At 43.2% G+C, this 23,759-nt stretch overlaps 1 protein-coding gene across 3 annotated transcripts in view; it reads right to left on the bottom strand.

Moving 5' to 3' along the window:
- The window catches only part of gigyf1a (GRB10 interacting GYF protein 1a), a 36,143-nt gene that overhangs the window by 10,817 nt on the left and 1,567 nt on the right, over window positions 1-23,759 (bottom strand). Inside the window, exons 2-15 of one of the 3 annotated variants that reach the window (XM_080791826.1) lie at window positions 21,416-22,045; window positions 21,060-21,123; window positions 13,866-13,995; window positions 12,620-12,715; window positions 11,738-11,855; window positions 11,107-11,215; window positions 9,798-9,905; window positions 8,082-8,365; window positions 6,629-6,864; window positions 5,424-5,544; window positions 2,731-2,952; window positions 1,851-2,020; window positions 1,451-1,619; window positions 318-535 (exon numbers count right to left, since the gene is read on the bottom strand). In XM_080791826.1, the coding sequence (XP_080647952.1) occupies window positions 318-535; window positions 1,451-1,619; window positions 1,851-2,020; window positions 2,731-2,952; window positions 5,424-5,544; window positions 6,629-6,864; window positions 8,082-8,365; window positions 9,798-9,905; window positions 11,107-11,215; window positions 11,738-11,855; window positions 12,620-12,715; window positions 13,866-13,995; window positions 21,060-21,094 (2,016 nt within the window). In that variant the 5' untranslated portion in view covers window positions 21,095-21,123; window positions 21,416-22,045. The remainder of the gene's footprint in view (window positions 1-317; window positions 536-1,450; window positions 1,620-1,850; window positions 2,021-2,730; window positions 2,953-5,423; window positions 5,545-6,628; window positions 6,865-8,081; window positions 8,366-9,797; window positions 9,906-11,106; window positions 11,216-11,737; window positions 11,856-12,619; window positions 12,716-13,865; window positions 13,996-21,059; window positions 21,124-21,415; window positions 22,046-23,759) is intronic. The other 2 variants (XM_080791827.1, XM_080791828.1) reach the window with 2 other exon arrangements.

Here is a 23,759-nt window from a genome sequence, read left to right as displayed (position 1 = left end):
GAGAACATGAACATGAACACCAAACAGCACAGACACAAAAACATTTAAAAGAAAATGGTGCCCATGTCAACTGTTCCAGTTACTGTCCGGATACATGTTGGACCTTTAATCCATTTTGGACTGAGGTCGATAAATTAAAAAAAAAGGCTTCTAAATCCTAATTTTTTTCTGAAAAACCCATGTTTCTATGTCAGTGGTGCTCAACCTTTTTCATGTCAAGGACCCCCAGAATTCTCTCTATTGGGCCACGGACCCTCATCTCAAAATATGTAGTTCCAGGGACCCCCCCCAAATGTAGTCCAAGAGCTCTGACTCACAGTCCCAGTGGAGCCGCGGGAGGAGGGCGGCGGGCACGGCGGCTGCCTCACCAGCAGCGGTGGCGGGGAGGGGCCCGGGGCGAAGGGCACGCGGCCCCACATCTTGATGACGTCGCCCAGGGGCTGGAAGCCCTCGTCGCAGCCCCGCTTCACCAGCAGGGTCATGGTGAAGTAGCCCGCCTGGAACCACTCGCACATCTCCACCGTGGTGAACGGGCCTGGAGGAGGGGCAACGGAGAAGGAAGAAAAGAGACTTTCAGTAGCCTGGCTGGAACTCTCCTATGCTTTTTATGGCATAGGCAGCTCCGAGAAACTATGCGCAGCTGCGACATGAGACTAATTACTTAGAGCGACAGAGGAGTGTGTCTGTGTGTACATGTATGGGTGCAGCGTGTGTGTCAATTTAACAAGGGTGCAGACGATCAGAAATCAGCAGAGAGTGAGCAATGTTTGCGCTACTCTATGCCGAATTGAAGTGGACTCAGACCCAGACTTTTCTTTCCTCCCTGGAAATAAAAACATCTGGGTTTCCGAGGCTACCCTTTTAGTGTTCCCATTTCAGGTTTCATGTCACGATAGGCAAACATTCCGTGAAAGTCTTAGCTCGGCGGTAGAAATGTCAGCATGGAATAAAGCAAAAAAAGATTAATCTCATGACTGAACCACTTTGTCACAAACTTGTCTCAGTTTCCTATAAAAGGGGGGGGGGGGGGGGGAAATCACACCCGTGTGAAGTGAGGGGCGCTCTTATCATCGTGCATCATCATGTCGATTTGCTCAGACAGTCGAGCCGAGCAGTCGAATAAATCACAGATTGAGGCTTTGAGACTTTTGCTTTTATGAAACATTTCGAGACCATTCATGTTTCATGGAAGATGCTTCAATCTCAACATGTATTCTATTGCTGCTAGTTTGACCACTTCAAATACGCCATCAATGGCTAATAACTGAAAACAGCGAAAGAAAATAGCTTCCATAGAAGACATGCTGATTTCTATGGAAGCCAAATGACTGAAATCAATCGTGACGGCTGAGAACTTAAATCCATGTGTCAGCTTGTGCGGTATAGATTAGGGTTCAAAACCCCCAGGTTGTGTGTGTGTGTGTGTGTGTGTGTGTGTGTGTGTGCGTACCCTGGATCTCCGCCTGGGGGTCCTTGTAGAACCACTTCATGGCGGCCTCGTGCGACAGGGGCAGTGCGGCGGCCGTGTTCCTGCTCTCCTGCTGGTGCTGGAGGGCCTGCGTGAAGCACTCCTCCTCCAGAGAGGTGTCCTGTAGCGACGCCACCATCTTCTCTGCCTCCTGCATGGTGGCGCACACAGGGGGACAATGTCTTCAGTTTAACACAATTATTTACGAAGCAAGGGGGCATTATTTTCTTCCCATTTTCAGCGCCTCCGCTCCAACACACAGACCGATTGCAGACCGATGAGCAAGTTGAAAATTTACGAGAGACAAATACTGCCAGAGACTATACTTTCAACTCATAGCGAGAGTATGGAGTAATAAAGAATAATTCTCCTCCTACTGTACCTGCTGGAGGTGCTTCATGCCCTCGTCATCCTCGGTGTCTCCTCCGGATGGAGGGAGGAGCGGAGCAGCAGAGGAAGGAGGAGGCAACAGCAGGCCGGAGGAGGAGGAGGAGGTGGTGCTGTGGTTGTTGGGGCTCGACCGGGCCTTGGAGCTGCCCACTGGAAACACATCTGACACAACAGAACAGAGACCAGTGGTTCTCAAACCTTTCCATATCAAAATGAATGTGTATTTGGACCCCACTGACATAAACAAGCCTCAGGAAAACAGGGCAATGAACTGCAGGGTGAAGGTGTCACCTCAAGTTTTTTGTTTGGGCCGCCGTAGCTGAATGGGTAGAGAAGGTTTGTAACTATAATTAATAATGGCAGGTTTAGCCGAGCTCACAGAACAGGGAACATAGGGATGCATACCGATGAATCACCACATATCGGTATCTCACAATATTTTGCCGTTTTCGGTCAATATATCAGTAGATTAAAAGAACACAGTAAGATGGCAGTAGCCGATCTTTATCTGTTGTTGATAAGCATAACATAACATTTTGTGTTGGCTATGTTGGTGTGTTGGCAAGCTGTAGAATCTGAACATTTATTTATTGTATTGAAGATATTTGTTTCCCTGGCACAAAATGGGGAAATAAAAACAACAAAAAACATATTGGTATCAGTATCGGCTAAATTGTTATTTTAACCCATTTTGGGCTTAGAATTATGTTATGCTTTAGCTATTTTTGAGAAATCGTAAAAATGCGGAAACAAATCTTTCAATATATATTCTTTCAGAGCGAACGTTTTTTTATAGGCCTAAATGGGTTAAACATCGGGATCGGACAAGAACTTCCCTAACAATCAGTGAATGAGAAACAGGTGCACGTTACCTTCACTTGGCATGTGGCTGTTGGCCTTGGCAGGGTGGCTGTTGGTCATCTGGGGCATCTTGTCCGTCGCCATGCCAACGGCGCAGGGCTGCGCCTCCTTGGCCATGGGAGGAGCAGAGAGGGCGGGAGGAGAGGAGGAGCAGAAGGAGGAGGAGAAGGAGGAGGAGGAGGGAGGAGATGCCGACTTCGCCTCGCCGTCACCCGAGACAGCTTCTTTACTCTCTGAAAAACATGGTGAAAGATGGTGGAGACCATAAACTACTGTTTCCCAAACACAGGGATTAAAGCAAAAACAAACAAAAAAATCCCAAGACAAAAAAATATTTTCCAGAACCAATATCTGATGCGTGAAACGTTGTGAGAGAGGAAAGCCCCAATAGTGTCGCAGTCCCGCCCCCTTTCATTACGACGCCAGGCCCAGGAAATGAATCCCAATGCATTTTTCCCCATAGACATTTCAAAACGTATTTATTTAAAGACCTTTTAAGCGAACTCTTGTCGTGACAAATCATGACAACACACACAATATTTTGGACCAAACAAATAATTACAAAGAAGAAAAAAAACAAAAAAAAGTGTTGTAACCTGCCGTTTTTTTCTACTTTCTAATTCTTTGTTTGGCCCCGAAAAAAATCGTGTTTGTTGTCATGATTTGTCACGACAAGAGTTGGCTTTGCCCGCGGCGTAAACGTCTTTAAATAAATAGTTTCTGAAAATTCTATGAGGAAAATGAACGGGGATTTATTTTCCGGGTCTCTCGAGGGGACGGGGACTGCGACGCTCTATAGAGCGATTATCATGGAGGCGTAAAAGAAGGCTCTGGAGGCCTTCTTTTGACGGCACAGTCAAGAAAAGATTACATGAAACAACCGCCCCGAAGTGTTTGCATTGGCACGCCTGTATGGGTAACTTTTTTGAGTGTAACAAATAAATCCTCTGAAGTGTTCCGCTGTCTAATTTAACCCATTTTGGGCGGGAACCCCTTTTGCTGTTAGCTTATGTTATGCTTTAGCTATTGAAAAATAGCAGATCTAGAATATGTCCACATTTCCATGCTGTATTGATGGTGGTACCATAGGAGAGATAACAGACAAATGTTGATAAAAAAATAACATTTTTTATAGACTTCTGTAGACTTCTTGTAAATTAACTTAAATGGTAAGACCACTTTTCTAGAGGTTTGGGTTGTTTTCTTACCTTGTTATGATCAAACTAGTCCATTCTATGAATTATTTCGCTCCGTTGTGCAGTTTAATAGTAAATTAAGGAAAAAGAAATAGGCTCAAAGTCTCTTTAAGACTCTTTAAGCACACAAACGAACGCAACGAAAGCTGATTCTGACAGGAAAACTCATGCGGTTTTATTTCCGTCTTTTAGGATAGATTTATAAAAAGGAACTATTTTGGTGGGAGATATACTGAAGCGGTACAGCGGGTGCAGGCTTTAGTTCCGACATACTATTGATCCGAAACCTCAATCCTAACCTAACCCTAACCGCAAGCACGGGAGCAGCGCATGTCGGACCATCGCTTTTTCGCATTGCATCGCATGTCCCCCCGCTTCGGATCTTCGGTGTGTCGGAAAAGTGTGCGCACCCTGGTACAGCGGCGTTCCCAACTCTCGCGGGGACATCTTGCGAGGTTTCTTTGTAAACAAGTCGCCACGCTGTTCGAGAGGCACCCAGCTGCAGTGTCAGACGAGCAGACACAGACACTTCATCTCTAAACTGTCTTCTAAAGTGTCTCCCTCAAACACATCCATTATGTATGTTTTTAGTGACAAGCGGACGAGATCAAATCCGTTTGTTTACATCCCCGTAGTGGCTCGACGGCATTCCAATAATACGCTTCAGGAGTGGATGTACACATTTGGACCAATGAGATCGTTTTTTACTCAAGGCGAACAGAAGTGATTCGGTCGGCGTAGGCATACCTACCGGATCTTCCTTCTACACAAATTAGTCAAAACTAGACAAAGTTGACATTTTTTATTAAAAATAAAACCGTATGAGTTTTCCTGATGTGATAAACTGTCAGAATCAATGTGTTTGTTTATGTGCTAAAAGAGTGACTTCGAGAGCCGTTTCCCTGTTACAATGGAAGTCAATGAGAGCATATTTTATTTACTATTAAACTGAACGACGGAGCGAAATAATTCATAGAATGGACTAGTTTGATCATAACAAGGTAAGAAACAACCCAAACCTCCAGAAAAGTGGTCTCACCCTTTAAGTAATGCAGAAGTGTAACAATAATTCAACTCTCGAGTGTAAAATGGAACCGTGACATCCATTCTATAGCAGTCATTTATTGTTAGTAGCGTCAAGCATTCACAACTACAGTAACTGCTATCTTTGTCAACCAAAACTGTGAGCTTTTGCTGTGCCCACTTCAAAGAGCTTCTGATCTTACACACAACAGCCGTTATCGATCGCTCAGCCTAGCTGAGCCATCGAAACAAGCTCAGCTCGGCAGGCACTAGGCAGGCTGACCAGTGACCGAGGAGTGAGGACTGTGTGAGTGTGAATGAGAGAGAGAGAGCAGATGAGAGAGGCGGGGCTATTGGCCGGTGGAAAACTGACTGACTGCAACGTGGATACGTCTCTCAACCGCTCTCTCAAACTTCACCAGGTGTGGAACTACAAACAACAAACAACCGATAAGAGGTGGAGCGACCATGTCTCTTTGTCTCACCCGTGTCTTTGTCTCCTCCGCCGTTGTAGCTTTGCTCCGCGTCAGCGTAGCTCTCCTCGTCCTCCTCCTCGATCCCCTGGAAGTCCAGCTCCTCCTCCAGGATCATATCCTGGCCACCCTTCTGGACGGGAACACAAGAAGCCCATTAAAAAAAGAAAAAAGGCTTCTAAATCCTAACATTTTTCTGAAAAACCCATGTTTCTATGTCAGCGGTGCGCAACCTTTTGTCAAGGACCCCCAGAATTATCTGTATTTGGCCGCAGATCGCTAACTGAAAATATGTAGTTCCAGGGACCCCCCAGAAGCCAATATTATAGTTAAAAACACACCTGTGTGAACCGAGTGGTGCAACTCCCCCAAGTGAGTGAGTCGTCATCGAAAAACTCCTTCCCCCGTTTAGCCTACGAAAACGAAAATCTTAAAACATTAATAACTCGCGATCTAAATCATCCCGTCTAATCTAATTATGAAAAAAAAGATCCTGTGTTAGACGGCGCTCCGTGGTCCAGTCGCGATAGATTTCCCGTTGTTGTCGATCGACTCTAGAGTGGTGTGGCTATTGTTAGCTGCTGCACACACACATTCACAACAACGTCCGGTCCGTCGGTAAAAGCGGTCCATGTTTATAAATCGAACGGGCGCTATAATGTAATGGATTAAATAACCCCGGGGCAATTAAAGTGTTAATGAGTTAAAATCAACAATCTCATAACCACAACACACATTTTTTCACAAAGAAATTTGGTATAGAGCGTCGCAGTCCCACCCCATTTCAAAACGACGCCAGGCCCAGGAATAAATTCCCAATGCATTTTTCCCCATAGACATTTAAAAAAGTTTTTATTTAAAGACCTTTTAAACGTCGTACGAAGCCAACTCGAGTCGTGACAAATCATGACAACACAATATTTTGGACCAAATAAATAATTACAAAGAAGAAAAACAACAAAAAAAAGTGTTCTAACCTGCCGTTTTTTTCTACTTTTTAATTCTTTGTTTGGCCCAAAACATTGTGTTTATTGTCATGATTTGTCACGACAAGAGTTGGCTTTGTCCGCGGCGTTAAACGTCTTTAAATAAGTACTTTCTGAAAAGTCTATGAGGGAAATGAACAGGGATTTCTTTTCCGGGTCTCTCGAGGGGGTGGGACAGCGACAAAAAGGAGGAAACCAAGTATATTAGACCTCCTGGGCCAACGTGCTCACCGTGATGCACATGAAGGCTCCGGAGGAGTCAAAGGTGCCCTCGAAGGTGCCGTCCCCCTCGTCCGTGCACCACTCGGGCAGACCGTGTAGGTCGTCCTCCGGTCCTTCGCTCGCGGCGCGCCTGCGGCCGCTGCCACCGTGCCCGTCCGCGTCCCGGAAGTCAAAGTCAAACTTCCGGCGGCGGCTCTCCCCCGGGGCATTGTGGTCCCGCCAGCCAGCTGAGCGAGGACCACCGTCTGGGGGGGGGGAAAAGAGACACGTGACAGATTAGTTAAGTTTATGTTACTAGCCCTTACCCGTTGTGAGACGGGCGGAGTACCCCCCTTGTTGCCGCGGGGGGTACTGCGCCCTGGGTGCGTTTTCGCTTTTTTAATTCACTAATAAATTAATTATTAATCATTTATGTGTCAAATCGAAAAAAGGGCTTTGTGAAGACCTCGATATTATTATGGTCAATGCCTGTGTGAAAAGTGGGAGCGATTGGTGCAGGCAAAGTGGAGCTATGACAGTGTTTCTGACACACAGACAGACAGACAGACAGACAGACAGACTTTTAACTCATTTTGGGCGGGAACACCTTTTGGTGTTAGCATTATGTTATGCTATAGCTATTGAAAAATAGCAGATCTACAAGCTCGCTACGAGCTTGTAGGTCTGCTATTTTTGAACGACTGACATAGAAACATACAGTAGCTTTTTCAGAAAACGGTCAGGATTTAGAAGACAATTTTAGAATCTGATCTCAGGTAAAAATGGATTAAATAAGTTGCATTTGAATCACATTGAATGATAAGCAAAGCAGTGATTGTGACTTGCTACATTTCCTAGACGTAACCATATAGCAGTGAGCTTGGCCATGCTAGGTTTTTATGGTGTTGGAACATAAGCTCTGGCGAACATCTCGGATGGACCGTAGGACAGATGGAATGCATAAAATTATAATCCCCTTCCCCAGAGGATCAGTTGGGGGCTAAATCCTTGAAAGACACAAACAGTTGAATAGCTCTTGGGCTCGGGTACTTTGATGTGTACGCTGACGCAGAATCCCATAGTAAATGTCGTTGCGAGAAAATAAATTCACGGCAAAAAAGGATTGTAGACTACCTTTTTTCACTGATGAAAACTATATAAAAAACTACTAAAACTAAGTAAATATACTGACAATTTTGTCCACAAATAAAAAGAATAGTCTAGTTTGGAGACGAGATCCAACTACAACTAAACAAGTAACATTTCGGGTTTCATCTTAAGCTCTCAAGAGCTAAATTATTGTTTAACATCTGCATTACTTACAATTAGGGAATGTAGAAGAATTGTTATTTTTGTTCAAGGTTTGCCCGTTATCTCTCCTATGGTGCCGACTTCAATTAAGACAACAAAATATTCTACGTTTTGAGGCTGAATCTAATCAAGGTGATTAGATTCAGCCTGGTGACTCGTGTCCAGCTCGTACCATCCCTGCGGATGACTCCGGCCAGTCTCCAGCTACTGCCCGGCTCACCACCACCAACAACACCGCCACCGCCACCACCACCGCTGCTGCTGCCGCCGCCGCCAACGCTGCCGCTGCCACCCTCCTCCTCCTCCTGCTCTTCCCGGAGGGTGCGCCAGTTGTCGCTGTCTGCGCGCGTGTACTCCTTCCTCCCGGGAACGGCGGGAACGGCAGGCACCTCCTCAAAGGAGCCGGGACGCCCCGGGACCTCTCGGCGCAGAGGCTTCTCAAACCGACGCTCGCCCCTGGAGCAAAAATGGAGAAAATAACTTTTTATGTATTTTTCCATGACCCGACCTTTTGGTGCTTGTTGTTACACGTTGTAAATGGCAACGAACGCACCCATGGTGACAATTATAATGTGAAAATCATCATGAATACCGTAATGCGTGCAAATCATTCGTAGTATATCTTTGCAGGGTAAGATGTGATTGAAGTAGTGCAGCTAAGTGTTGGTCTCCGTTATACTCGAGTACCGCAGAAATAGTGTATCTCAGACAAATGAATAGTGTAAAAAAAGTTAATTCTACTTTTGATTTTTACGAGCACAGCTGGTGTATTTTTTCACCTTTTGAGGTGTTCGTCTGCGGACAGATTTTGTCACAGACTCCCATCTGAACTTCTTCTTGCAAGGGCAAGATGTAGTTTGCTGGCTAGCTACTACACTACAACATGCTTACAATCCATGTTGGACATTTCTCAGACCATGCTGAGTATGCGAGGTCCTCACATAAATAAGAAGCCTTCAATAAGTATCCAAATCAGCATAACATAATAATGGCAAGAGAAAAAACAAAAGTATACGGCATAAGGCATATACATGTGAAATAAGGCGATGCCATTTTCTGCAGAAAACACTCGTATATACTCTATAAGCACTTTTATGGCAGCAATAGTATCTTCGTACAAAAGCAGCAGTAGTCAGTGTCACGCCATCTAACAAATGGGACTGGATCGGGAGGTTAGGTCCGCAAGTCGGCCATTGTGAAACAGCAGTAACAAGCAAAAAATTGTTTTGGAGGTTGATTTTCATTTTTTTTTTTTGCCATATTAACATGTTGAAGGTTTTCATTAACCCTCTAAGACCCGCATTAATTTCTACTTGCAAAAAATAGATTTCAACCTTACTACTACTTTGTACTACTAGGACTAGGACTAAAAAATATGTTACAAAAAATAAAATAAATAAAGTTTGATGAAAAATGTATAATAATTATATAATAAATTAATAATTTACATTTGGGGGATATCTTTCACAATAATGAATAAAACATGTTCTTGACATTCTAATGATCACAAAAAAACCTATTACAATTATTTTACTTAGTACTTTTATTAGGGTTAAAGGTCAAAAGTCATAGGTTAAAAAATGTTCAAAATTGTCCAGAATCTTTTAATTTGTGTGAATTTCAGCCTCTGTGGGGGGTATTTATATGCAAATATCATGACCAATGGCATTGAATGGCATTGCAATGAACATCACTGATGACGTTTAGGTGAAAAGACAGAAAAAATATAATAATAATTAATTAAAATATAAGTTGTTGCTATAAAGCAACGCTGGGTCTTAAAGGGTTAAAAACAGAAGGAGTCATCGAATGCTTATGATTATATTGCCAAACAAGGCTTTGCTTTGTGTTGTGTTTCTGTGCAGTCTTTTTGGGGTGGAGAGAGTACCTTAAACATGCGGGCCCAACATTTGCATGAAAGGTGTCGATTGGTTCAATGGCTGTATTGTCTCTGGTTTCACCCTCCTGTGCACCGCCCATCTTCACAAGCATGTGTCTGTGTTTACATGTCGGAGCAGCGGTATGGAGAATGCGTTACTGTCGCTCAACAAACGTTCAGCCACTTAGGGAAAGTTGCTCTGCTCTGCTTCAGCAGATAAAGGATTATTCATTCATTCTTTTTCCTCTCCCCGTGTGGAGAGCATATGGTGACGCGAGGTTAGTGCTTGGTTGATAACTTTGTCGAGCTGTATCGTCGTGTATCATCAGCTAAAAATCCTGAAGGGATTGAATTAAATAACGCCCACTAACGGGGCCTGAAAAATGTGTGAAATCTTTTGGAAAATGTGGATGTGCTTTGACTGTTATGGTTTAACAAGATTCAAATGACCATATCTCAAATATATTTCTGATTTCAATAAATTACACATCATAACATTCTGTGCTTTCATAATCTGTAAAAAGAAAAGCTGAAAATGACCACGGCTCCCTTGTGGCCCAAAGCATTGTATTGTATTCAGTCACAAATGTGCAAGATACCAGCAGAACAACAATTTCCTTGTATTTCTATACTAGCAGTGGTAGTAACATCAACGGTATCAACTGTATATACGGTATGCTATGTATACATTGTACAATGGTGGGTTAATTACACTATACAGGATTAAAGACCTAGTGAAATGAAAAGTATGTTTTTCACACTTTTAGACCATATATCCGTGGTCATCATATGGGCATACCAAACAACGGGTGCCAAAACAATAAGAAAATGTGTATTTTTATATCAGAAGTCCATAAAAAATATTTTAATTACTTTCTTTGAACGAAACCGTGATGACGTCCAGCATGAATAAAAATGAAGCTTGATTTCATTCACCCATTGTATTGCTGCTCGTCCGTCCAAACACAGCTGCTTTTGACTACAGAACTACTCCGTTTTTAATCGCATTCAAGATGACATCCAGGCAGTGCATTACTCCTTTTAAACTTAATCAGCACGCTAAAATGTGTATCTGAAAACAGTATGGGTTTCAAATAAGCCTCGAGCTTTTCTGCCCCATCAACGTCACACATGTAGAGGATCTACGTCCCATACCCTGGAGGGATTCGACGTTCTGATTGGTTAAAAGAAAACACACAGTTTTCCGTTTCAGAGTGAAACTACAAAATTAAATTCCTGTACTTTTCATTTCACTACGTCTTTATCCATTTGACCAGCACCAGTACTAGCCTCCAACCAAAAGAGTTGGCTGACTCACCTATCATCCCAGCTCTGACTGCGGTGAATCTCTCGGACACTGCGCCCAAAGCCCACCTCTGCCTCTTCAATACTTCTTTGGTAGAATCCACCTTCTCCACGGCCTCGACCTTGGCAACAAAAACAGACACACACACACACACACACACACACACGGACACGGACACACTCCATCATTCTTCCAAAGCCATTTCCTCGGCTGTCCCGAAGCGGATGTCGAGTGTTTACGTTGGACATTTATATGCTAACGGCGTCGTGACTCGTGTGTGTGTACAAGGTGAACTCATGTGTGCGGGCAATCGTACACAGGTGTGGACTGACAAAAGGACGACTATTTGGGCAGGCCAAGAGGAAGTGTGGTCAGTCAAGATGGCAGAAGACGACAAGGAAATACACATTTACAAAAGGACGGCTTGAATAAACTGTGTTGTTTTCTTTGGACCGTGTCCATTGTAGCTTGAGCTCAAGGCTTTGTGCTGCGTTAATGTGGGTTGTGGTCGTTAAGGGTTTATTGGGTTTAAGCTATGCATAACGGAGCGCAATTAAATATTATTATTTTTGTATATCAATTTACTTTGTATACTTATGGTCTAACATTTTTGTCGAAGCCTTGGCAGAGATATTGTTCTTACCTCGACCTCCTCGCGTGGCCCCTCGTCCTCGGACCACTCCAGCCGGGGCGGCCCCTCCCACTCCTTTTCCCATGAGCCTCAGCACTGCCACACTGTTCACAGACATGGAGAAGTTCCTCTGCACCCAGAGAGCAAGAGAGAGACGGGGCAAAAACACAGAATGGAAAGAGCAAAATGGAGGAATGTCAGGAATGTGAGCTCACTGTCACACACAGCAGCAGCAGAATAGATCGCTTTGAACAAGAGCATATGTGAGTGAAATGGGAAGAGATGGAATGTGTGAACTGCCGTTGGTGTGTTCACCGCGGAGAGAAGAGCCGTTAAGGCAGGGGGTGTCAAACTGGCGGCCCGCGTGCCATATATATAAAAGGCGGTCAATGCGGTCCGTTTTTTGTGAAAGAACGTGGGAAGAAAAAGCTTGAAAAGCGCCTGGACTACATTTGCACCCACCACTACAGACGACCGTAAAGACGACTTTAGAGCAGACTACCTAGTGACGACCTAGTCATGATTGGCTGCCCTCCTAGCAACCTAGTCAAAAAACCCATACTCTGAACGCCGCAACAGAAGCTAATATTATGAGCTAACTGGAGCTAGAGGCCAACCATAACAAAACACATTGAGTGATCCCACAAAAGAACATCGGAAAACGGACCAAAATGGGCGCTACAAGAGCTTGTTGCACCTGGCAGTTATGACTGAGTCATTCTTGTTTTTTTCCCCCCCACACGTCTCATTCTCTTTGATCTCCAGGGGTTATAATAAAACAAAATGTCAGAACTTAGGCAGGAAACCAGGTTCAAATGTGAGGTAGAAGAGGTAAGTTACATAGTGCAGCTTTAAGTGTGTGCACCAGAGAGAGAGAGAGAGAGAGAGTCTGACCTGCTCCTCCTCAGTGAGAGGCACCAGTGCCAGGGGCTGCATGGGCTCATCTTGCAGAATAGCAGCAAACTCCTTATCCTGCATGTCCTCTGGGACCTGAACAGAACACGCCACAGCACATGTAAACAACAGTGGAACCTGGGGGAAATTCAGTCGCTCACAGGTTCGCACACAACAACAAATCGGGAGAAATTTCCCAGTCCCTGCAAAACAACGGGCATCCCTAGGCACACGCCCAAAGGGATGCTTCAGGTAACCCATCTGATTTACGTCAGACAAGCCGTTATTTCTATTCAAAAACACTTCTATCGTCTAGGTGGAACGAATCAAATATATATATATTTTTTTATCAAGTAATGGGTTATGGGATTACTAACATTCCTAATATGTGTTCAATTAAATCTTCACCAAAATGTGAATGCTTGCCTTGGTTCCATATTCAAAAATTAAACATGATTTTAATTTTGTCCTTTTTGATTCAGCACTGTCGTGATTTATTTCTCGATAATGACAGGACAATTTTACTTACAGATTAAATAAGGGATACTTTTACCTTACTAAATCTGATGGATCAACCTAATAAACCCCCACCAAATAATCAACAGATTAAACAATACTTGTTGAATTCATATCTATGAAAATCTATGAAACACAGTTACAGTCTTTCTATAGTGGACAATATTATGAGATTGCAACGTGGTATTCATGCACTGCTATTATCACAAACACTCAGTGGTGATAAATAACCTAATGTGAACTATCCCTTTAAATCAGTGGTTTTCAACCAGTGGTCCTTGAGGGGGTTCCAGGTGGTCCCCAGCTAAATGGAGTTTGTCTTAAGAGCGTAAAATGAAAACAAATGGATCCATAAGGTTTCATTTATATTATAGGTTTCATTTCACGCTCTCAAGAGTTAAATCATTGTTAAACATCTGCATTACTTAATTTACAAAAGGTCTACACAATTAGAGAACGGAATTGTGGACAAAATCCTATCCAACGTTGACAGAAATCTTTAGTTTTGGGTCATTAGGTCTAAATCTCATCAAATTGTGGTCCATGGCTGAAATACTGAAATGAAAAATACTCGATATGAAAGGGGTTGGAAAACCACTGCTGTAAATCAAAGATTAGCAGAGAGACGTCTCCTCCTTCTCCTCACATTGTTGTCTTTGATATAACGTGCTAAACATCTCCTCCTCACCTTTGTCGTCTTTGATATAAAGTGCTAACATCTCCTCCTCACCTTGTTGTCTTTGATATAAAGTGCTAACATCTCCTCTCGGCCGTAGCGATACTCGGCCAGCTTGTACTTTGGCATGGCGGGGGAAGGAGGGGGGGAAGTCACAGTCCCCCCACTGGACAGTGCACGGAGCCTGTGGAGACACCAAGGAAGTATGAACGTCAACCCATGTTTCTTCAGTCAATATGGATACTATTCATCAAGGAGACAAAACATGCATCCTTCTTGAGTTGTTATATTCCTAAATCGAAAATAAGATCCTTTTTCTAAATGTGGCTTTAGCCTTTATTTTATATTTTGTATGGAGGGACAGACAGTAGGCTGACTGGGGAGAGAGATGGGGGGGGGAATACATGCATTAAAGGCCGTCGGGATCGGGAGTCGAACCCGCGGCACACTGCCAGACTGGATTGACAGCCAAGGTGCCTGGACCGCTGAGCCATGGCCCAGGCGGCCATAAGCTCCTTTTTTAAATGTCATTGCTATATAGTTTCTATTAAATGAAACAAATGTATTATAAATAAAAATGTGAGCCAGTGTTTTGCCATGTGAAACACCACACAAAAGGACATGAACAAAGACGGCGGTGGGGCAACAATGTTTCACAAAGAGACACTATGCGGCAATCGCGAACATGTGTGACCTTTTCAGTCCCTCGACTTGAGATAAAAATGTAATAGAGAATCTGTGATATGAATAGCTAGGGGGGGGGGGGGGGGGGAGAATTCACCACCTGTGCACGGCGGGCTATTATTGTGTAAGGTAGATAGAATTTATCCGCCTAGTAGGGGGTAAAGAAATGGCCCCCATAAATCAGCACTTTAAAAACCCACGATGAATGTTCTGTAAGGAATCCTCCCACGCGGGCAGGTTCCTCAGAAACCACTTGGCTAAACAGACAACAACACATTAGCGTTCCAATATCGAGATCTCATTTTTTAAGATGCCATTACTAGCAAACCCAAGGTCTGTAGCTTAACCCATTTTGGGCAGGAACGCATTTTGGTGTTAGCATCATGTTATGCTTTAGCTATTGAAAAATAGCAGATCTACAAGCTCATAGCGCGCCACCGAGTGGCACGCTACGAGCTTGTAGGTCTGCTATTTTTTTGAAAAATCGAAGAACGACTGACATAGAAACAGACTTTTTTAGAATCTGATCTCAGGTCAGAATGGCTTAACAATGGCTCTATTCACATGCCTCTGCACAGTGTCACACTGAGTAATGGCACCACATCAAAACCATATGTAGCTCCGAGGGGGGCGGGGTGGGGGGTGGGGGGAGTTGAGAGGTAGAGGAGGTAATATTGAGACGGAGGGCAAGAATGCATCAGGAGGAAAAGGAGAGGGAGCTCAACAAGCCTTGTAATGAATTCAGTCACGATGTGTTTCGATACAAGAAGAGCCAGGGCTCTCAAGCTAAATCATACTTTTTAGACCAGAGCATTTGTGATCGAGCATTTACTTCACATTTTCTTCTTCTTGTGGTTATTAACCCATTAAGGCCCGACGTCAAAATAAAAAAAAATGTCTTCTAAATCCTCCAGTTTTCTGAAATAAATATTTTCACGATTTTTCAAAAAAAATAGCAGACCTACAAGCTCGTAAGCGCGCCACTCGGTGGCTCCCTATGAGCTTGTAGATCTGCTATTTTTCAATAGCTAAATTATAACACCAAAAGGGGTTCCCGCAAAAAAATGGGTTAAAGTGAACATAAAAACACACATTTGGCTCTTCCAAATTGACACGTGCCAGAATAATAACTTTGTTATAGTGCTGACACGACTCTAGCCAGTTGTCTGGTACCACACATCCATGACAAAAAAAATGAGGAAACAAGTCCACCAGGGCTAAGAGGAGGAGAGTGGCTGCAGAATGCAGATGTGTAAAAGGGAAGAATACTTTTTGCATGGCTGAGCTGGCACTGCACCAAGAATGCATACAGCAGTCACAGGCCATTAGAGCCGCAGAGCCTGCAAACCAGAGACTACGCCTCCCATTAAGCCACTTTGGGCGGGAACCCCTTTTGGTGTTAGCATTATGTTATGCTTTAGCTATTGAAAAATAGCAGATCTACGAGCTTGTAGGTCTGCTATTTTTGAGAAATCGTGAAAATGTGGCACAAATCTTTGAATATATATATTTCAGAGCGAACATTTTTAACTAAAATATTGGCTTCTGGGAGTTCCCTGGAACTACATATTTTGAGATGGGGGTCCGTGGCCCAATAGAGATTATTCCGGGGGTCCTTGAAATTAAAAAGGTTGAGCACCACTGACATAGAAACATAGGTTTCTCAGAAAAATGTTTTGGATTTAGAAGACATTATTTTAATCGAACTCAGTCCAAAATGGGTTAAGCTCTACACAAACACTCACTGATGATGATGGGGCCATGAAAGGAGCGTCCACGTCGCGGCCCTGGGAGTATTGACGAGATCGACGAGATACTGCTAATCCTTTCACCACAAGCAACGGTTACAAGCCACAAGTTACGCTAATAGGCCGAAAAGCGGCAAGTTACAAAGCTACAGAACACCAAGAGAAAACGTCGTGCCTGGAGATAGACACGAAGATCGACGTCGAAAACGAGGGACCTCCTCAAGACCGGCATTGACAGTCATATCTGTGACTGTGCAGGCCTCTATGACAACTACGTCAGCATGTTTGAAGCAGATCCCTTCTCAGATGAAACAACTGCGCAAGGCGAGAAGGTGATGGAAAGCATTGCGCAAGAGCGAAGCAAGACCTGGAACGCTCTTATTGAGTCCACAGACATGTCAAAAAACAGCCAAGAAAGCACGGACACTTATTCACAAGCTGATCCTAAAGCAGCTCCTCAGCACCCAAAGGTCACTGCCAACCAAGTTGCCAACCAATTAGTAGAAAATGGAAAGAGTAGAAGGAGAGGGGGAAAAGACCAAGCTGAACTGCAAGAACTACACAGAGGACCCTGCTTTTACAAGACAGCTTACCATGGAAGAACTGGAAGGGGGAATCTCTATATCCTCAAACCAGGAAAGGCAATTGGACTGGATAACATCGCAACATTACAGAACAAGCACTTTGGTCTCAAGACAAAGATGTGGCTTCTACAGTTCTACAATGAGTGCTTATCAACACACAAGCTCAGCCAACATTTGGAAGAAAGCCCACATTATAGCACTGCTGAAACCGGGGAAAAATCCATCCGCTCCCAAGAACTTCAGACCAATCTCACTTTTGAGTCACACCTACAAGCTCTGTGAACATCTGATCCTCAACAGAATTGGCTCCTTTGTTGACAAACACCTCATCCCTGAACAAGCAGGTTTCCGCCCTGGCAAGTCGACAACTAGCCAAGTAAAGCAGGTGGCCTTCCTCAGGGAAGTGTGCTTGCCTTGCACCACTTTTTTTTAACATCTACAAACCAACGACCAACCAAAAAGTGCAGACACTCGGCGCTTCATCTATGCAGACGATCTCGGCATAGGTGCACAAGCCACTGACTTCAAAGTTGCGGAAGACAGACTCCACAAGGCTCTGGCAGAGCCAATACCCTACTATGAAGAGAACCACCTACGTACAAACCCATCTAAGACTCGGGTGTGTGCCTTCCACCTGCGAAATCGTGAAGCCAAGCGCCAACTGAAGGTCAGCTGGTCAGGAACCCCCCTTGAACACTGTGAGCACACAGTCTACCTAGGGGTAACCCTGGATAGATGTCTCTTTCAAGACCAACACAGAGAAGTGTAAAGTGAGTGTGAGGAACCACATAATCCGCAAGCTCACTGGCACAACCTGGGGTGCTAACCCACAGACTCTTAAGTCAACCGCACTAACTCTCTGCTACTCAGCTGTCGAGTATGCCTGCCCAGTGTGGGAGCGATCAGCCCATGCCAAGAAGGTGGACCCCGCCCTTAATGCTAGCTAGCTGACGCCTTATCACTGGCCGTCTGAAACCTACGCCCACAGACCGTTTGTAGGGTTAGTACATCCTGGTTTGTACATCCACCTGGCAGGCATAGCCCCACCAGAGATACGGCGGAATGCAGCAAGCAGAAAAGAGCGGCAACAACAGCCCATTGACGAAAGACACCCTCTCTTCGGGGCCATGTGCCAGCCAAAAGCCGCCTTAAGTCAAGTAAAGGTTTCCGGGATAGCGTCCCGCCGCACGGAACACTGAGCACAAGTAGTGAGAGAGTCACCCAGTGGGAAGAAAGAACTGGCAACCTCCCACCAGCTACGACGAACGATGGAGTTAAAGGCTAGCGAGGCACTACCCCATGAGCCACTCTTGCAAAATGGGGATATTCAAATGACGAGGACATTGTGTGTGTGTGACTGTGGCACTGAGCCGCAGACAATGCAGCACCTCCTCACCCTTTGTTTTGTTATCAATATCATAAAAGAAGAGCAGTGACCATGTCCAGTTTGAGTGATTTGGGAATTTAGTTTCTGAAAGACATCGCGTATGTAGTTGGATTATAACCCAACTGAACATTATCTCCTAGATTGTGGTCCCCAAATCCAGCTGGGGTTGAGGTAAAGAAGCTTACATATTTGTGAATCCCATGCCGATGGGAAAGCAGTGATGATTTTAGCCATAATTTGATTTCATTAAAAGGCTATTTATTGCATGATGTTTGCCATTTTTCCTGTTTTTCTTTTATCCAAGATCTGAGCCCAAGGAGTCTAATTACTTCTCTACCTGATGTGGTACTTAAAATAGAATACTGTAACAATATATTTTCCTACTGTAAGGTGCAAGCTTCAAGGCAAACAAATAGGAACAGACTGGACTCCTGATGTATCAGGAGTGTGCACCTCCCATCACATTGACTAAATATCGAATTGCATCACTCCAAAGAATGTGCCCAATGTCAGCAATGTGAAATGTGAATGCATCTCAACAACCAGGAAAGTAGTCAAGAGAATGTGGAATTTCTTGATAAGCCGTGTAATCCACACACATTAAAAGTAGAAGTGCTTTATAAACAAATATCCGGTAATGACGTTAATGTGAATTTCATCAATGTTTGTATTATTCTCAAGTGTAAGTGATGGCATTAACGTGACGCAACCTATTAAAAGTCTCACTCTGACTCATAATGGCATACACACACACACCTCAAGTCATTATGGATCAGCCCCACCTCTCACTCACATAGTTTGCATGTCACGGTGTCAACTTAAAAGATGACAAATTAACAACAGGAATGACAGCAAAGATACCAGCCCGGTAAAACTTCTTCCATGAAAATATTTATTTAAAAAAAAACATAAGAGTAACTAAAATAAATTGGACAGCCAACTACAGCTGCATGCTTCACACAATGAGATTGTAGGTGTCTGACTCTAGATCTCCATCTTTTTTGCGATTCATTGTGCAGCACTAATCATCTCTTCAAGGTTGTGCCAATAATTAAACTATTTTCATGCTACAAGGTTTCATGCTGTCCCTTTCCTACATACACAACGCTTATTGTCAGCTCACAAGGCGCATACTGACTGACTGGGTGAACGAACTATAATTTACCAACAATTATTTTCACACACACAAATTACATTTCAAGCCATGGAAAACAAAACAGGATATAATGTAATACCACAGGATCATTATCATTGCTACTTCATGGCCACAACTTCAAAGGCGGCTCGTCATGTACACCTTTAGAAGGATTTGTACAAAGCTAACTGTAGTTACAAAATGTGTAATCTGTTGTTTGCAAGTTAACAGTGATTTTTTTTCTTTTGGAAATTGAATATGTACAACATGAAAAATAAAAGCCTGCGTTCACATTCCAACCGACAACGTAAGTTGTCAGTGTCTCCACCAAGCATCTCTTTCTTTATGTTACAATTTGCAAATCTCAAAGGATTTGGGAAACTAATAGCCAGAATTCCTATCTTTGCTGGTTAGCCTAGATGACAGAAAATCTTTCTTTCAAAATATCTTTGCTGTCGGACAGAAATCTCTTTCATTCCATATTCTCATTTTGGGATTTTTCGTAAATGAATGCCTTAAACTAGATCATACTACAGCGTCATAAAAGTATCAGATCTGCAAGCTCGAGAAATTTTGCTCTTGGTTTCCTTCACAAGATCGTAAATATGTGTAAACCAAGTTACGGTTCAGAAAAATGCCCATGAAGTCTTTTAGGAAGACTTCTTTTGATGAAACAAAGGCTGAAATATTGCCTGTATTGATCTTTTTTTCTTTTCTGCGTGGTATCGGGTACCTGGCTCGATAAATGCTGACTTGCACTTTACTTTGACACATAATGGGCCTCATGCAGCAACATTATCTTAAATTTCCCTGTGTTCGTTTTTTGTTAAGAGAAAGAATGAGAGAGAAATTAACTCTGGATGCACCAAATGTTCCTAACATCCAGATCTGCTATTAACCAGGTGAAATGATGATTCTCACTTAATCATAAACTGGAGGGGGATGAATGTTTGTTTATTAGCATAGGTATAACAATGTTATGTACAGTATTGGCAGAAGCTACTTTGTCTTGTGTTAAAAGAGTGACTTTGAGTGACTTTCAGCGGTCCAGGCACCTTGGCTGGTAATCCAGTCTGGCAGTGTGCCGCGGGTTAGACTCCCGATCCTGACGGCCTTTACTGCATGTCATCCCCCCCATCTCTATCCCCATTTCCTGTCAGCCTACTGTCTGTCCCTCCATAAAAAAAATAAAAAATAAAGGCGAAAGCCACAACAAAAAAACATTAAAAACAAAAAAAGAGTGACTTTGAGAGCTTTCTTTGTTTCCGTTTCAGTTCACTACTTTACTAGGTTGGAAGATATATGTGTTGTGTATGCAATTGTGGATTGAATAGAAAGTATTTCCAGATTTGGCATGATTGACATTCAGTGCAAAGGTTATTATAATGATTTGTAGAGATTTTTTGAGGTGATGGAAATGTCTTCTTAAATGCAAAGTTAAGCTAATTAACAGATTTAACAGAATTTGTAGTAAATTTAAGTTGTTATGAATACCAAATTATTTGGGGGCGCTAATAACGGAGTGGTTAAGGCACAAACAACATCGGCTCTGAAGCCTGACAGAGGTCCGATTCCCGAGACCGGTGGATATTTGCTGCATGTCACTCCCTGACACTCTCTCCCCGTTTCCTGTCAATCTTTACTGTGGCCTATAAACAAAGGCAGAAAAGGCCCCAAAAACATATTTAAAATATATACATATATATTTACCATTCTGGGCCGAAGTTAAGAGTCTCAGCAGTCATATTCCTCACTTCCTCGAAGAACTGAGTATCTGAGGAGAAAATGCAATGTTTGTTATTTCTTTCCCCCCGTGGAAAAATAGTACATGTAGAGAACAGCAATTGAACGTGTTAATATCTCAAATGTATATAGCGCTTTTCTAAGTACAACAAAGACAAGTACAGATTTAGATATACATGGTACCATTAAACAGTCCTGCACCTGCCCTCCAGTAGATGTGCCAATTTTACTATGTCTCTACCATTAAGCAGTTACATGTTATGGATAAGGTCAAACAGGTGTGCATCCGTCAGGAAGCACACACGCCTCTTTTGTTGTCTTACCCTGTCCAGATGATCGGAGCAGGCTGGACTGGACTGGACCAGGCTAGGGCTGGCTGGCTTTAGTTAGGCTTAGGTGACTAAAAGGCTGAGTGGTGCTTTAGCTGTGGTCACAGCGCTCCCCAAACACACAGACACAAAGAAAATAGCTGCCAGTTTCAGGTGCTTGAGGAATACCAGGTTATCGGGTCCTACTCGGTAAGGTAGGGGATTGAGGATTGTTCGTTTGGAGATTGGAAGCTCCTGCTACTCACAGCCAAAAAAGGGTCGTCAAAAATAAAACAAGCTCAAAAAACCTTGGAATTGAACGATGAAACGAAATAAAACTCTCGATAGTAGTAATATTGATTATTCTTTTTGACAACAGCAGTTAGATATATATATCTTATATATATATATATATATGTATCACATTGAAGTTAAAAATATGAACTGATTCATCCAAAAACGTTAACGCAGGAACAAAACAGCCAAACAGCAAAACAGGCTGCTGGAACAGCTGCCAAGAGCAGACGCGACTCTCACTCTTCCTCTCTCTTCTCCCTCCCTCTGTGCCTCGTTCCGGATGAAATGTGGATCGACGGAGACCCTTTAGGTAACTCCTTTATTTCCTGACCTCCTCCTTTTGCACCACTGTGGAGAAAAAAAAGAATAACAGAAAGGTTTTAAAGATAAGAAGTGTATATTTAATAAAATAACTACCCAGTGAGACACACTTTCACTCACTGCTTGGCAGCCTGCCCATGTCTGCACAGCCAAGAAAGACAGTGTAATTCGATTTACTCTTGTTTTGGGTTGACATGCTACTTTCAAGGCCGCTTTCCTCTGCTATGGTACTTTGTTTTAGAATGTATTTGTTTCAGCAGATCAAGCTAATTGAAAAACACTTGTGTGTAATAAATATGCTCATGGGAGATTTCCCATCAATCCAGAAATCCAGGGGGTTGAAATTGTTACGAGCCATTCATTTCAAAGAAGAAAGCACCTGGAAATGTCATGGCAACTAAAGCAGCCAACCGAGTTATATGTTGGTGGTAAACCATTGTACGCACAATGCTAATTAATCTAGAAGTGAACAATGCACAACTTCAACAATATCTTCTTGCTTCTTGGCCAAACATATTTATATATTTTTTGTCCTGGACTTAAGAGATGGGCCCTAAAAAGGCTATTTTATTAACATTTATTTTGGCAAAAGGGGTACGCTGCTTAAGGCCCCCACCCCCAATACATATTAAGCGTATGTGCACAGACACTTATCACACTCAAACACACCCATAACAATGTCATTTCAGTTCAAATACACCTGTATAAACTAGGGGTGAAGCAGTTCAATTTAACGAAAAACTATATTACATGTTTGTAATAGGAGTTTAGTATCATGTAAATGTAGTTTCAGACTATGATGAATGCTTGTATTTGTACCAATGGCTGATGGTCTGCATGTCTGTAAGCATAATCAAAACAGTGTTTAAGCTATTAATAAATAATTATTTGTTGGCATACAGTGGCTGCTTTAACTTCTTTCTTTCATATTGTGACAACAGGGGCAGGGCAAACATTTGTATGCCTGTTTGGGCTCACTTAACTTGTGATATGATACCATAATTATTTTACCTTACATTTGGAATTAACCATACATTAAATAATCTTTGACAGATTAATCATTATGTAAATGAGTAGTTGCAAACAGAGTTTCTTATTTACTTAAAAAAGGCAAAAGCACAACTGTTGTTCGGCCTTGATGCAAATAGGGCACAATATTCATCCATATCTTGCACAAACTTTGTAGGCCTGTTATTATGGTACCAAATCAGGATATCTAGAGAGGCTACCAGTGAGGACATGAGGGCACAGATTTCCTGCAGCATAGTTAAATCAATAATAAACATCCATCCAGGTTATCGGGACATTTACACTTGTTTGCCAGTTAAAATGTTGGGTCCGGTACCTTGAAAACTAAAAGCTACCGATGGAATAAATCAAATGTATTCTCGGAGACTGAGGCCGCCCGCAATGAATAGTAAAGCACAGGCTGTGAGGCTGTGGGGCCGTGAAGGAGGCTACAACTAGCGCTTCAACACAGGCTACAAGTTAGCCACCATGAACTGAACTGGCCACTGGCTGCACACTTATAGCCGCCAAGGGTCACAGCTGATGGCCGCAGGGAAGGCGGGCATGGAACGTGGACTTTTGCGGTCATAAATCGAACACAACAGCGGAGGATAGGGTCCACAGCGGATCATATTTCGGTTGCATAACATTAGCTAGTAGCTACCATGCATACGATGCACTGCGAGAAGAGAAGGCCTCGCTCGGTTCTAATGACGGTCTGTTATGGCGGAGG

The sequence above is a fragment of the Protomyctophum bolini genome, assembly GCF_963924005.1.
Source record: "Protomyctophum bolini genome assembly, chromosome: 20".
Lineage (NCBI taxonomy): Eukaryota > Metazoa > Chordata > Actinopteri > Myctophiformes > Myctophidae > Protomyctophum > Protomyctophum bolini.
The sequence above is the reverse complement of the archived record's forward strand: the minus strand, read 5'-3'. Positions and strand labels throughout refer to the sequence as shown.